Source organism: Rutidosis leptorrhynchoides, chromosome 7, assembly GCF_046630445.1.
Source record: "Rutidosis leptorrhynchoides isolate AG116_Rl617_1_P2 chromosome 7, CSIRO_AGI_Rlap_v1, whole genome shotgun sequence".
Classification (NCBI taxonomy): domain Eukaryota; kingdom Viridiplantae; phylum Streptophyta; class Magnoliopsida; order Asterales; family Asteraceae; genus Rutidosis; species Rutidosis leptorrhynchoides.
Genome location: NC_092339.1, coordinates 375,518,681 through 375,533,972, shown reverse-complemented (window position 1 = coordinate 375,533,972; position 15,292 = coordinate 375,518,681). Strand labels below are relative to the sequence as shown.

Sequence of the window (15,292 nt, the reverse complement as noted above, 5' to 3'; positions counted from 1 at the left end):
GGTAGCGTGGGTGACATGTATGTTTTTGTCGAATCAATGGTGGTTAAACATGTTCACGAATTGTCAGACGTCATGCTGGAAGTAGATGGTGAGTGCGTGAATTCTCAGGTGTGGGTTAATTAATGGATTAACCGATGTAGCTCGCATTAATGGGTTAAGTGAGGAAGGTTTTCCTTTGGCATGGGTCTCAGCTTTGAACCATGAGGTGCTTTTAAGTAGCGACACTAATATCGATTTGGTAGACGTAGCGACTATTGTTTATTCTAATAATCACTAGGCGTCGTAAACGCCGCTTTGCTTGGATTAGAGGTGTTTAAAGAAGCGAATGGGGAGGTGCAGCAAGATATCGAGGTGGACGGTTTGGAGTATGGCAAAGGTTTGGACAAACAGAAACATGGACAAAGATGTGGCCAATTAAATCCCTTTGAGATTTTGATACATAACAATGGGGGTGAAGACTTTGGCTAGTGGGCTTTTTAATTTGGTTGAGACTCATGGTTCTGCTTCTAACAGAGAACCTAGGCCTAAATCGGTTATTGGGCCTTCTAAGCCCAAAATGGGTCTTTTGGACCGTTTGATTAAAGCCCACAGGTAACAAGTTTGCGAAGATACTAGAAGTGTAGAGACGGGTGCAATGTCTACCGGCTCACAAAGAGCTCCGTGTGATGGAAAGGAATGCGAGGATTCACGTCTATTTTTTGGAAGAATTGCAAGAAGGGTAAGGCTAAAGCGTTAGTTTTTGGAGATGCTGATCCGAAAGATGATGAAGTGCAAGCTAAGTCAAAGGCAAAGAAAAGAAAAAATGGAAAAAAGGTAACCGTTGAAGACTCCATGTCGCTACGGCCTACGGGACAATGAAGATGATGAATTAGTAGGCAAAAAAATTCATTCAACGGTTATTTGATGGGCTCCCGGGGCGAAATGAAAGTCAATCTGAACGTTCCTTCAAATGTTCTATCTTTTTCCTTCCCTAATAGGAACGGAAAAGTAGTACGCTTCGACAAGGTGGATGGAATTGGTGAGGTCGGAATCCTAGCTTGTAGTTGTATGTTTTTGGTTGTTTTATTTTCCAAGTGGTTTTGTATTTTTGTAGTTGTGTTGTTTTGCCTAGTTTCTAAGAGTTGCTTAGGTGTTTTTTTTCCGGGTGCGCTCGGTCTTATTCTTGGTTTTGTTAGAGCGTATCTTTTGCCAACAGCCCCTTTCTTCGTGTATTTTATTCTCTTTGTTCGGCTTCTCCCATTTTTTTTTTTTTTTTTTGATGGGGTTACTTATTTTATTAAATTCGTCTTTTTTTGCAAAAAGAAAAAATAAATCATGGAGACACATTCATAGAAAATGTTATATTGAGTTTTGAAGGGAAGAAATAGTAGTATTAAAAAGACATGGCATATGCAAAATACTTGGAGGATCCCAACAGCAGCAAATTTGAATCATTCATAAATTAGTCCTATTGCATACATACAATTTTCCCAATACTTATTATTTACAATCCATTTTCAAACAAAAAGATGCAATCTTTTCATATAGAGTATCACTGTCCATATACTGTATTATAAGTATTAATAGCAGAAAGAGGAGGGTTGCCGTTTTGACTCCCTCCATGTCGTTTTGCACTTCCTTCGGTCAAATAAGTTAGGCCACCCCTTTCAACAACTTGGGCCCAATTGGGCCGGCCCAAAACTAATTAACCAATATTATCCAAAAAAAACAAAATTTGTCCTTTTGCGCGCATACAATCTAACAATCCCATAAAACAAAATTGACAAAGCACATAAAATAGCACTACCTTTTTTATTGTAACTCAACAACACCAATTAAAACTATGAAATAACTTGCGTCACCAGTTTCAAATCAAATCAAACCCACAAAATTGTAATTGAAGACTACAAATGTGGTGTACACTAATACTGAACACATGGTCCATAATAATATGAAAATAGGTTGAAAATAGAAATGCATATGGGCAAATATAGCATCAACGATATTAGAAATTTAGAATGGACATACTAATACTTACCTGCCAACACGCCAAAAGCAACTCCAATTCAAACCAACGTAAGTAGTAGAATAATAATAACAGAATCATCATCATTAATAATTTATAATAAATATAAGTAAAGAAACAAAAACATCAAATATGTCTGTCTAGATAAGGGAGGAACTCCTTCAAAGAAACTAGCCGGTATGAGGATCAACTTGGGTCCATGTTTAGAGTGTGTGACTTTATAAACTGTTCCGTTACATTTAACCTCAGAAGAGTTGCAACAAGTGGAGGAGGACTAGATCCGTACTCTTTCCCGCTCATGTCAACAGAAACGCAAGCCGAATCAATAAAGTCATCTTCCTCCAAATAGCATAACGGAATCTGATTGACATCATCTACTCCATTACTGTCCGACAAGAAACCGCTTCGTTTCATTCTAATAAACATCCTTTTTGCATCCTTAAATAAACCTTCCTCATAAAAACCGCGAATCATCAGAGTATACGTCACCTCATCGGGTTCCAACCCTTTAATAGTTAGCAGGTGAAAAAGTTTCCTAGAAATATCAAACCTTCCTCGTATGTTTGCACCAAATATGAGAATATTGTATACTTCAATCTCTGAATTTAGGTCATCCACATCGTTCTCCATGTAATAGAACAAATCTAGTGCCTGATCATACGACTTGCCGTGCATATATAAATGATACAAATAACTGCACTTGATATCTCGATAACCTTGTGCGGATTCATAACAATGGTGGCTAGTCCCAGTGATTAGCCCTGTTAAAAGGAAGTGAGCCACTTTATTGATATTTTCTTTAGGTAGCAAAGTAAAGATTTTGATAGCCACATCTTTTTTGTTCATATGATATATAAACCCGTCTAATAACGTGTTGCAGATGACCTCATCGGGTTTCATTCCCCTTTTCTTTAACCGTCGATACAGTTTCCACGCATAGCTCACTCGACCTAGAGAAGATGCCAAGTGAATAAGCAATTTGTATGTGATTAAGTCAGGACGATACTTCTTATGTCCACTTTCAAGCATACGTCTGTAAACACCCAACGCATCTTTATAGATACCTTGTTTGCAAAGTTCACCAACTATTATGTTGACCATGTTCCTATCCACACAGATACTCTCATCCACCATTTGTTTCACCATCTTATGCAACTCATCCCAACTACCCAACTTAGAAAAGGCGTAAATCAACGACTTATACGTATCCGCATCGGGACGTACACCTTTAATAAAAACCATTTCATTAAAGAGCTTTAAAGTGTCATCTATCGTATTTACTAGCCCTAGGTCGCTACAAAGACCATCGATGACGGTATTATACGAAACTATATCGGGTTTACAACCTCTTCCGTTCATTAGTCTGAGCAAACCAATGGCAGTAAAGTTATCCCCAACCTTACAAAGGCCTTTAAGCATAGTGTTGTAGGTCACAATATCAGGCTTAGAAAGTAGTAGTAGTTGATCTGTTGATTCATCATCATCATCATTGTTGTTGTTAAAGATGAACATCTTTTTAAACAATCTTTCGGCCTCGTGAGTCCTATCTTCACCTATAAACCCGTCTAAGATGGTATTGTATATCGACGCATCTGGTGGTACGATACCTTGTCTAAAGCAACAACCTAGGACAGTGAAACTAAGTTCGGTTAGTTGCAGTTGACAAAAACATCTTATTACACTATCGGCTGTGGAAGTATTAATTGAAATGCCAACGGCAGACATTCGTTTGAACCATTCTAGAACAAGGGTAGAAGAATCATACGCTTCTTGGGTAGCAAGATCATGTAATATGAAATTAAACTCTTCAACAGGTGGCAGAGGTCGAGTCTGTAACATATCATCAAACACACCACGAATTCTATCTCTATCATCATCATCATCATCATCATGATATGAATTAGAAGAATTGGAGTGATAATTTAGAACAGTAGGGAAACGAACAAGACTGGGATTATTATTAGTAAAACTACTGGTACCTTTTTTAATTGCTTTCAGACCATGGAGGATTCTCAAATTCGCCATCTTTTAAATTCAGGTTAGTATTTTGTTTTTGCGTTTGGAGTTTCACAAAGGGTTCTGTGCTTTCGCTTCTCACCACGTGTGTTTAGGGTTTTGTTGGTAGATTGGGAGAAAATAATACTCTGCGTATCATGTATTTATGGAAAACTGATACTCCGTATCATGTATCATGTATGAATAATAAAAGTTAATATACGGTTTGTCCACTTGGTTTATCCAAAATCCCATCAATCGGCCCTATATTTTTAAAAGTTATAAACAATAGTTCCTGCGGTCTAGAAATTTTTTTCATTTGGGGCTAATTTTTTTTTTAAATGTAGGGATTTTTTTTTGACAAAACATGAAGATTTTGGGGTAAAATATAGAGTTTTTTTTTTTTTTTATCAAACTTTGAAGATTTTTGAGGAAAATACGAAGATTTTGAGACAAAATATAAATGATTTGGGGCAAAAAAAAATATTTCATCGGGGGCAAATCGAAAATTCAAAACATGGAGATTCTGGAGTAAAATATAGAGTTTTTTTTTAAATGTAGGGATTTTTTTTTGACAAAACATGGAGATTTTGGGGTAAAATATAGAGTTTTTTTTTTTTTTTTTTTTATCAAACTTTGAAGATTTTTGAGGAAAATACGAAGATTTTGAGGCAAAATATAAATGTTTTGGGACAAAATATAAATGGTTTGGGGCAAAAAAAAATATTTCATCGGGGGCAAATCGAAAATCCAAAAAAACTTGCACTAAAAATTACAAATTCAAACCATCCAGGCATATCCTGGATGGCCACCGACACTTCCAGTGAAGGGAGCCACCCGAGTTCGATTCTTGGCACTGCCATCTCGTTCAAAAAGGGAGCTCACCTGAGGTTGCTTTACCTGGTAACCGTGAGGGTCGGCTTGCGGTTTACCCGGTGGTTTACTCGCTGCGTTGGGGCCAATGTGCCTGCTTCGTAGTTGGGGTTCCACCGTTACCAAAAAAAAAAAAAAAAATTACAAATTCACTGGGGGCGGGCGCCCCCCTCTGCCCCTACATAGGTCCGCCCTTGGTTCCTGTGATTTTTAAAATGCACGGCGATGGTCAAAATTTTAACTCCAGTTATCTTTGTCTGTTAAATGAAGACATGTGTTAGGTCATTTGACATGATGAGCACTTGTGCAATTTAACAACCTAACACTATAATAAAAACCTCCAAAATAGCTTCTTCGTTGTAGCATAATTTAAGAAATCTAAACCCTAATCGAATCGGTCTCTAAATTGGGTTCTAAGCATTTTTGATTTTCAAAACACCAATCGCTAAGTCAATTAAATCAAAACGGTATATTATTTCTATGAAAGAAATGCAATAACATGTGTTCATTGACCAAATGTCCACAATGTTTTTTTTTTAATACATGCTTTATAAGATATACCAAACATGAGAAAAATGTGGCATAATGTTGATCTGATACAAAAATGTGAGAAGAACGCTCACGAAAATATAAAAAGATAAAATTTCGCCGTTGGTCCATTAAATTTGTGCTAAACACCGTAGGTGAATTTAAAATTTTGTTTTACTTCGTTGACCTTGAAGTATTATATAATTCCACGGATGACCGGAACGCTAACGATCGTTAGTATTGCTCCGTTAACTCAACACATGTGTAAAGTTTGTGAGAGTATTTTTGTCTTTTCAATTTTTCTACTATGTCTTCATCTTCTATCCCCTTTCTCCATTTCACCTTGTATAAATAAATTAACGAAGAGTATCCTTGGGCCAAAATATCTTATCCACTAAATTTGTACAAAAACACAAATATGGAGGAAAATATCCTATCCATTGGGTAAATGTTTAATTGGGTATATGTTTGGTTTTCTAACCTCCCTGACTTTTTTGACCATAAAAATCGATCCCACCTTTCTTGAATTTCTTGTGCCTTGACTCTCAAATTCGGGTGAGTAATACTATCCATCCGGACCATTCCTCCCCTTCTCCGACGAAAACGACTAGCGCCTGCTAGTCCTTGATTTCATTGATTTTTATGTTCTTTCTTCATCTATTTTTTTCGACCTTTTTTATGAAGCATATAAAACAACTAGATATCTTGCTGGAAATGTAAGTTTAGTAAACTAAAAGAATGAACAAGTGAAAGTAGAATGTGTTAAATTTAATGATTACAAATGCTTACAAGTTACATGCTTAAATACTAGAAAAAGGTACAAACATAATGATCAAACACTTCAACTAATACACATATTAGAGCAAGTTAACAACTAAATCAAACATAAAACTAAACCAAATAACATAGATAAAAGTTGGCCAACAAATCAATCAAAAGAATTCAAGCTTACTTTTGACAATTTGGTTTAGCAACTTCACTTTGATTCTTCTTTGCAGTTTGCACTAAATATTTTAACACTCCCCCTTAGTGCAAACTCTCTATCAGACACTCCCAATACTTCTCGGAACTCCATGAACTTGGTCTTCATCAAAGCTTTAGTAAAAATGTCAGCTACTTGAGCATTCGTCTTTACATTTACTAGCTCGATCTCCCCGCTAAGAACCTTTCCAAGTATGTCACCAATCAATCTTCTTAACCAAGTACATTCTTGAGCCGCCATTGTTGCAGCTATGTATTCTGCTTCCGTGCTAGACAAAGCAACAACTTCTTGCTTCTTGCTACACCATGAAATAACAGCAAAACCCATGTTAAAACAGTAACCCGAAGTTGAATGGCGATCATTTGGGTCTCTCATCCAATCTGCATCAACGAAACCATTTAACAAAACATTATCACACTTCTTATACCACAAGCCATGGCCTATTGATCCTTTCACATAACGAAGGATCCTTTTTGTTGCATCAAGATGAACATTAGTTGGACATTGCATAAATTGTGAAACAATGCCAACCGAGTAAGAAATTTCTGGCCTTGTGATGGTTAGATAGATCAAACTTCCAACCATTTGTCGGAACAACTTCACATCCTTGAGCTCTTTTCCTTGATCTTTCTTCATTTTTAGGTTTGGTTCCATTGGAGTAGTCATGGGCTTTGACTCCCCCATGTTGAAACGTTTCAAGAGACTTCTTGCATAACCCCTTTGAGAGATAAAGTACCCATTTTCTAATTTATCAACTTCCAAGCCAAGAAAACATCCAATCTCCCCCAGATTCTTCATTTCAAAACGAACCGAAAGATCATCACTTAAACGAGAGATTTCTGACTCGTTTCCTCCGGTGATAATCATGTCATCAACGTATAATAACACCAAAACATGGAAACCTGATTCTTTCTTTACAAACAAACTAGAATCCGCATCAGAAATCTTAAAACCACAGAAGACAAGGTATTGTGCAACCTTACCATACCAAGCTCTCGGAGCTTGTTTCAAGCCATAAAGAGCTTTCTTCAACCGGCACACATATTCTGGAAATTGATTTAAAATGAACCCAATAGGTTGTTCCATGAACACCTCACGATCAAGCTCTCCATATAGAAAAGCATTCTTCACATCAAGTTGCCACAATTTCCACCCTTTGTAAGCCGCTAGTGAGATTATTGTTCTCACCGTTACCATTTTAGCCACAGGGCTAAAAGTTTCCTCATAATCAAGTCCATAACTTTGACAAAAGCCACGAGCCACCAGCCGAGCCTTGAACCTATTAATGGTTCCATTCGAGTTCTTCTTCAAACGGTAGACCCATTTGCAAGTAACCGATTTACATGCTTCCGGTTTCTTGACAAGCTCCCAAGTTTCATTCTTTTTCAATGCATCAATCTCCTCTTGCATTGCTTTTCTCCAATCCGAAGAATCTTTAGCTTCTTCATGACATGTTGGTTCTTCAGTTAAGCCACCTGAAAAGAAACAAGTTGTGACTGTGTTCACCTCATAGTCACTTAGATGTCTTGGTTGTCTCTTTTCTCTTGTTGACCTTCTAACTTGAGTTGGTACTTCTTCACTAGGTGCCTCTTCTTGAGTTTGAGAAACACCATCATTCTCACTTTCTTCTAGAGTGTCGAAGCTAGGAAACATAAATTTATAATCTCTATTTTCTTCACCATTTTTGCTTGATTCGGAAAATTGAGAAGATACTTCATCAAATACCACATCTCTTGAAGTGGTAAACTTCTTTGTTTCTTGATCCATACACCTCCAACCTTTCCTGTGAGAATCATAACCAACAAAAATACACTTTTGAGCTTTTGGGTCAAGTTTGGTTCGGTTAGCTTTTGGAACATGAACATAACAAATAGAACCAAACACCCTAAAATAGCTTACGTTTGGCTTTTGACCATAAGCTAGCTCAAAAGCTGATTTTTGTGTACCTGGCCAAGATGGTAACCGATTAGACACATGATAAGCACACTGAAGTGCTTCCGCCCATAGCTCCCTAGGCAACCTTTTGTCATGTAACCAAGATAAGCATATTGAAATAAGGTAAGCAATCTTTCTTTCTGAAACCCCATTTTGTTGTGGAGTATCCGGACAAGTCATTTGGCGAGAAATACCATTTGTTTTACAATAAGTAAAGAAATCATTTGACATGAATTCTCCACCATTATCACTCCTAAGAGCTTGTATCTTTCTCCCAAATTCTGATTCTACCGCTTCTTTGAACTCTATGAACTTTGATAAGGCTTCACTTTTCTCCTTTAGGAATTTCACACAAGTAAACCTAGAATAGTCATCAATTAACACCATGACATAGCAATGACCACTATAACTTGGTGTTTTTGTTGGCCCCATCAAGTCCGTATGAATTAAGTCAAGCAAACCTTGTTTTCGATTTGTTGACTTCTTATATGGAAGTCGGTGTGACTTTCCATATTGACATCCTTGGCATATTACTTCCTCGCGAACATTCTTTAATTGAGGAATTCCATCAACTAGCTTATGTGAGAATATCTTTTGCAACATTTGATATCCCACATGGCCTAGTCTAGCATGCCAAATAGCTCCGTTGTCGGTTTGACTTGTTTTCTTCACATAAGCCTCACCTGCGGACAACACAAACAAAGAACCTTTCTTTTCTCCCGTGAAAAGAAGATCACCCACAATCTCCTTGTCATTCTCAAGGACTTTCATATCCGTTGGACCAAAAAGAACATGTTTTTCAGATTCGGTAATTTGAGGTACCGAAACTAGATTCTTGGTCAATTTAGGAACAAGATAAACATCTTCCAAAGTAAAAGTATTATTGTTAACATCAATAATAGCATTACCTTCCTTTTTAACCGGATGAGTTGAGTTGTCAGCCGTGATTACAACTCAATTTTGATTGTGATCTCTAACGTCATGAAGAAGAGTTCCATCACCGGTCACGTGGTGAGAGCAACCCGAATCAACAATCCATTGATTCTTCTTAACAACCGTATCAACGGTAAAACATTGCTCCCATTTGACTTCATCATCATCGTTGCTTTAACAAGCCACGTTTGCTTTTGTGACTTTAGAACGACAATATCTCTTGATGTGACCAACCTTCCCACACTTGTAACATGTGGGAGGTTTCTTCTCATAGTTACTTTTGTAACTAGTTTGCTCTTCTTCTTTTTCTTTGCTAGAAGAACCTTTCTTAAAGTTCTTCCCTTTTGAAAACAATACCGCATCATTTCAAATCCTTTAGCCATTTGCTTGGCCAAAGCTTCTTGATTAGAGAGTAAATTTTCTAATTCTTCAACCGAAGGTTGAGTAGCCCATCCCTGAATAGAGGTTATGAATGGAACGTACTCTTTCTTCAAACCGCGAATTAAATATATTCGCAGCCGAGATTCACCGATTTTCTCGTTTGTATCAATCTCTGAAATTTCAGAACAAAGATTTTTGACCCGTAAAAAATATTCAGAAACTGACATACCTTCTTGTCTTGAGATTGCTAACTCAATTTTCAAGAATTGCAACCGTGCGGTATTCTTCTTGCTAAAGAGTTTCTCAAGAGTATCCCAAACCTCCTTTGGCGAGTTAAGATCACGAACGTGTTCTATGAACTCTTTGCTAATTGATATCCTCAACGCAAAGAGAGCCTTCCCACACTTGATCTTCCATTTTCTTCGTGACTCGCCTTGCTCAAGAGTTTCTACGGGAATTAAGGCATCACTTTCGGCCACAAGTTCCCATAGGTCTTGACCTTGGAGATAAGCTTCCATACACATCTTCCAATACTTGTAGTTGTTGCCTACAAGTCTTTCCATGTCGTTGATCATACCACCGTTGTTTACATTTGAAACTTCCATTTTTGATAGCAAGAATTTAGCTTTGTAACTTTGAGTATTTGCACACAAAGATTAATTTTAAAACCAAGCTCTAGATACCATAAAACAACTAGATATCTTGCTGGAAATGTAAGTTTAGTAAACTAAAAGAATGAACAAGTGAAAGTAGAATGTGTTGGATTTGATGATTACAAATGCTTACAAGTTACATGCTTAAATACTAGAAAAAGGTACAAACATAATGATGAAACACTTTAACTAATACACATATTAGAGCAAGTTAACAACTAAATCAAACATAAAACCAAACCAAATAACATAGATAAAAGTTGGCCAACAAATCAATCAAAAGAATTCAAGCTTACTTTTGACAATTTGGTTTAGCAACTTCACTTTGATTCTTCTTTGCAATTTGCACTAAATATTTTAACAGCATATTCTCCATGTATATACATGTATAATTACATAAAACATTATATTCTCTTCCACCATCTTTCATTTATTAATGATAAATAAATAAATAAAAAGGTTTTTTTTTCCTTCATATTTTCCCTTTTTTTTAAAAGGCTATTTGCCCCGGTCAACCGCCGAGTTAAGAAACTCCTGTGAAGCACCACCTCTGTTGCTATTACTCCAGTTTATCTCCATAACAATATGTTCTTGTAGATAGAAAGATTTAGGTGGCTTTATACGTCAAAAACACACTTTGGGTTACTTCCAACCCATCTTAATCTGTCCATTTAATCCGTTCCTGAAATGATATAACTCGTATTGACCCATTAAAATATAAATGGGTCAAAATTGCCACCTCTGTTGATTCACCTGATAACCCTACTGATATTGTCTTATTTCCAAGTGTATAGATTGCACCAACTGAATGGGCAGTACAACTTGTGAATGCACTCTTGTTTACAGTTAGAGGGGCGAAACGACACCACACGATATGGCGATAAATAGTTTGAGAGAATAGGTTATGATATTAAAATTGAAATAAATTAATTTAAACTATATTAAATTTAAGTTGCATTTGGTTCTTGACATAAGATAGTAGGTTATGATATTGAAACAAATATGTGATCCTGTAATAATTTAGTAACTTACTATAAATTTTATTCATAAATCTGTAGAGGCTGGGAGAGGACCTTAGAATCAACCTTACACGATCTAGAGGCGGAATAACACTAGAACGAGCTTAAATGAATATCTATTGATTTTTGGGTTCGTACGAGTCAAACCAAGATTAGATCTTAATAAACACAAAGCCTAGACTGACATTCTGTGGTATTTGGACATGAAAATTGGAGTGAGACCGGACATAGAACTGTTTGAGTGTGTGAAATATATTTGGTGATTAACCAAATTAGTTGAGATTAACTTGGCTTAAATATCCCAGATCTTATGTCGGTCGACTGTGGTTGATAGTCAGTCGACTGACTATGTCAGTCGGCCGACTGTCAAGTAACATTACACATTACATTTAAACGTTTACATATATATAAAGTAACAAATCGACAATCAACGTTTAACAATATTACAGGTTAATACATGATCGAATAATACATTAATGTTCATGGAACTAGGGATTACAAGATATGCACTAACAAACTCCCCCTAAGACCTAGTTCCTCATAAGTCTTCGATCTGCTTCAATCTCTGTACGGATCTGTAACCATATTGTTCAAATAGCAAACCTTTGCAACACGAATGTACTGTTGTGCTTGAACTCTATTTTCTGGCCTGTACAGCATCCGATTGTAGTACAATGTGAAGATGTCTGCTTCACAGCAATTTCTCAACCAAACAGGATCTAAAACCCGTATCGAATCGGTCTCATCTTCCTTCGATTTGTCCAAAATGATGACTGCTTCCTCTGAGCGTTCATCGTAGTACCACCAGCGAAAACGTGGGCTAAAGTTCTGTGGCATTTTCATCATAGGAACCTTTCTCATATATTTTACCGGCTGGTATTTAACAATCTTTCTTCGTTCGCCCGTTTTCTTGTTTGTTCGATAAGTGATCGTGGGAAATTGAGGGCTGAATCCCTCAAAGTTCTTTGACAAGTACGATCGTCTTATCTTCTTGCAAACAATATTAGGAATTCCGTCATAATCCCTATATAACATCTTGAGCCTAGCCACCTGCATAAATTCAAAGTACGGTAGAGTCGTGAACTCGAATCCATGTTTGATGTAGTCCACTCCGTACTCCTTCTTTATTGCGTATATATTAAACTCTTTAATGTAGGCCCAAGCAATGATTTTTCCTTTAGCCAAAAGATTCGTCGGCCTATTAATGTAGTTCAGCCATTCAGGTTCCGGCGCTGGCTTCTCACAATATTTTCTGATCCTCAACAGGATCTTCCATTCAGCTTCTAGAACTTCTACCTTTTCTTCATTTATTTTGACCGGTAAAAACCCCGGAGGAAAATCTTCGGTCTTTTCTTTTTCTTCGCATTTACGGTTTAGAAGCTCTTCACTCATTTTGAAGTAATCTTGAAACGTAGGTAGATTTTTATCGTTATTACGTTCGTACTCCGGAAAATCACCTATTGGTTCATCTTCGATAATTACTTCATCAAAATCGTTGTCGTTTTCATTTTTTAAGACAATTTCCTCAAAATCATCACTAGAATCGTAACGATTCTCAAAAGATGAGCTAGCAGTTACGTCAGCTAAAGTACTTGCTTGTTGCTCTTGACGCACTAGCTCGGCCTGCTCCTCAGCGCTTAGATCCGGCGGGATCTCCCCTTCTTCTAAATCATCAAATAAAGCTGAGTGATTCAGACGATCCTGCTTTGCTAAACAATCACGTAAAGAATAATCAATATTTAGAGGAATTACTTGTTGGGATTTAACAAGTCCATAATAAACTTAAAACCATTTAACATTAAGAAGGCGGAAGCATGTAAATAACCATATTGAAACTTGTTAATCTTTAACCAATTAAAGTTAAATCCCAATTAGGATCAAGTTGTGAAACATACTTACAAACTTCAAGTAAATAAAGAGTTTATACCTTCTCCAAGCTAGGTAGTGAGTGATGAAGATGATGATGATGAATGGAGCCTCAAATGGATAAAACCTCAAGTAGATATACCCCAAGCTAACCACCAACACCTTTGCTATTAGTTAAGATTTGATTGACAATTAAAATTAGCTTGCAAAAATAAATTTATGAACCTCCTTTGGCACAAAAAAGGCCACGGCCAACAGCTCAAAATGAGCAGAATTTTTGAGCTTTTTCTTGATGTGTAATTGCAAGTGTGTATTTCTTAGTCAAGGAGCATGCACGTATATGGAAATGGGAAAGCCTAGGAATCTCTAGCATGCCTACTATACTTCCAATGCCACTTCCTTGTTTATAAAATAGTTTTATAATACATGGCATAATTTATAAACTTTCAAACTTTATAAACTTGTTTTTTATAAAACTTATAAAACAAATTTTATAAACTTGCATTTTATAAATTATGTATACATTATTTATAAAACCAATTATATAAAATTCCATATTATTTGTTATGTACACTTTATTTTATAAAACCAATTTTATAAAATGTAACATAACTTAATTAATTATTTAACCTGTAAATAATTAACTCCTTATTTTATATAAATTATTCCATAATTTATATACACATCAAGTAATATTATTTAAGAAAACCATTTTTCTTAAATTTCAAGTGTCGTGTAATTTAATCAACGATCCAATTGCCAAGATCAAATACGATTAAGGTGTCGGTAAGCTTGTTATTGGGTATGACCCGATTTGGATCAAAACATATTGGCCACGTTAATTTAATATGTCTCTCGGGCATATGAAAAACCTTCAATCTCCCACTTGCACGAGAAACATAAGAAATTAATGCAAGTGACGGATACCACCTAACAACCGTCCATCACCCCTAATATGTTATGACTTAGTGCCATTCAATAACATCATCCCTTTCGAGTTCCCATCTCGAATATGAATAGGTGAATCTTTCATTTTATCCTTTCATCCTAGATGTCATATTAAATCCAAGAGATACAGAGTGATCACTCTCTTTTAGATTTAACTTTATCAGGCCTTAGACATCAGACTCTCAACGAATAAGAGGGACGAATTCCATCTTGACTACATACGTCCTAGATATATACTTTGTATTACACACCTGAGCTCTTCCTTATGAACTACCATATTTCAGAATAGCGAAGGAAAGAATCAAGGCACAATACTTAGTGAATATCTGAACCCAATATGTATCTCAGGTCAGAGGATACAATGATATTCGCCTTTACTCAAGATTACATGTGATCAACCACAAAGGCTCCATTTAGTAAATCTTGAGGGCGGGTCTTCCAATATTTGTATCCCACAAATACCTATGAACCTTGGCTGCAACCTTGCCCCACATTCAATCTGTGAATGTATACCAATCCAAGTTCATAATAGTCTAAACCTCACACTTGTTCCCACAAATGTGATCGACTACGGAATTTAGAATAATTTCTTATTCATGGATAAATTATGCAAAATAGGAACTTGACTCAAAATAAATTAATACCATAATTATATTAATGAGTTTGAACAATTTCGTTCCGTTACAATACTTAAAACAGATCATGACCAATCACTAGAATATCGAAGCCCTAATGCACAAACATGTCCTGCATGTTTTTCTCCATGTAAGAAATTCGTGAGAGGATCTGCTATATTAAGATCTGTGTGAACTTTGCGAATACATATCTTTCCCTTTTCAACTTCATCCCTTATGTAGTTTAATCTCCGCTCAATGTGACGGGTCTTTTGGTGAGCACGAGGTTCCTTGATTTGAGTAATCGTGTGACAACCCGGAAATTTCCGACCAAATTTAAACTTTAATCTTTATATATTCCCGACACGATAAGCAAAGTTTGTAAGTTGAATCTCAAGAATTTTAAACGGTGTTCATACATTCATTTAACCTCGACCAAATTACGACGATTCACGAACTATTATTTAATTGGATATGGATATGTATATGTATATGTATATGTATATATAACAGTTTGATAATGTTAACAAAATATTAAACGTATAATACTTTAAATGAAC

The 15,292-nt window shown here is 36.2% G+C and overlaps 2 protein-coding genes across 2 annotated transcripts; both read right to left on the bottom strand.

Annotated features, from left to right (window-relative positions):
• Nucleotides 1-2,191: 2,191 nt before the first annotated feature.
• Nucleotides 2,192-3,844, bottom strand: LOC139860538 (pentatricopeptide repeat-containing protein At2g03880, mitochondrial-like). The gene has a single exon (XM_071849289.1). The coding sequence runs from the start codon at nucleotides 3,842-3,844 to the stop codon at nucleotides 2,192-2,194; it is 1,653 nt and encodes a 550-aa protein (XP_071705390.1).
• A 2,533-nt stretch (nucleotides 3,845-6,377) lies between these two features.
• On the bottom strand, nucleotides 6,378-7,019 carry LOC139860537 (secreted RxLR effector protein 161-like). Its single transcript, XM_071849288.1, has one exon. The coding sequence runs from the start codon at nucleotides 7,017-7,019 to the stop codon at nucleotides 6,378-6,380; it is 642 nt and encodes a 213-aa protein (XP_071705389.1).
• Nucleotides 7,020-15,292: the final 8,273 nt, after the last annotated feature.

Coding starts and splice junctions, on each gene's coding strand:
- LOC139860538 (XM_071849289.1), bottom strand. CDS start 3,844: ATGTTACAGACTCGACCTCTGCCACCTGTTGAAGAGTTTAATTTCATA.
- LOC139860537 (XM_071849288.1), bottom strand. CDS start 7,019: ATGAAGAAAGATCAAGGAAAAGAGCTCAAGGATGTGAAGTTGTTCCGA.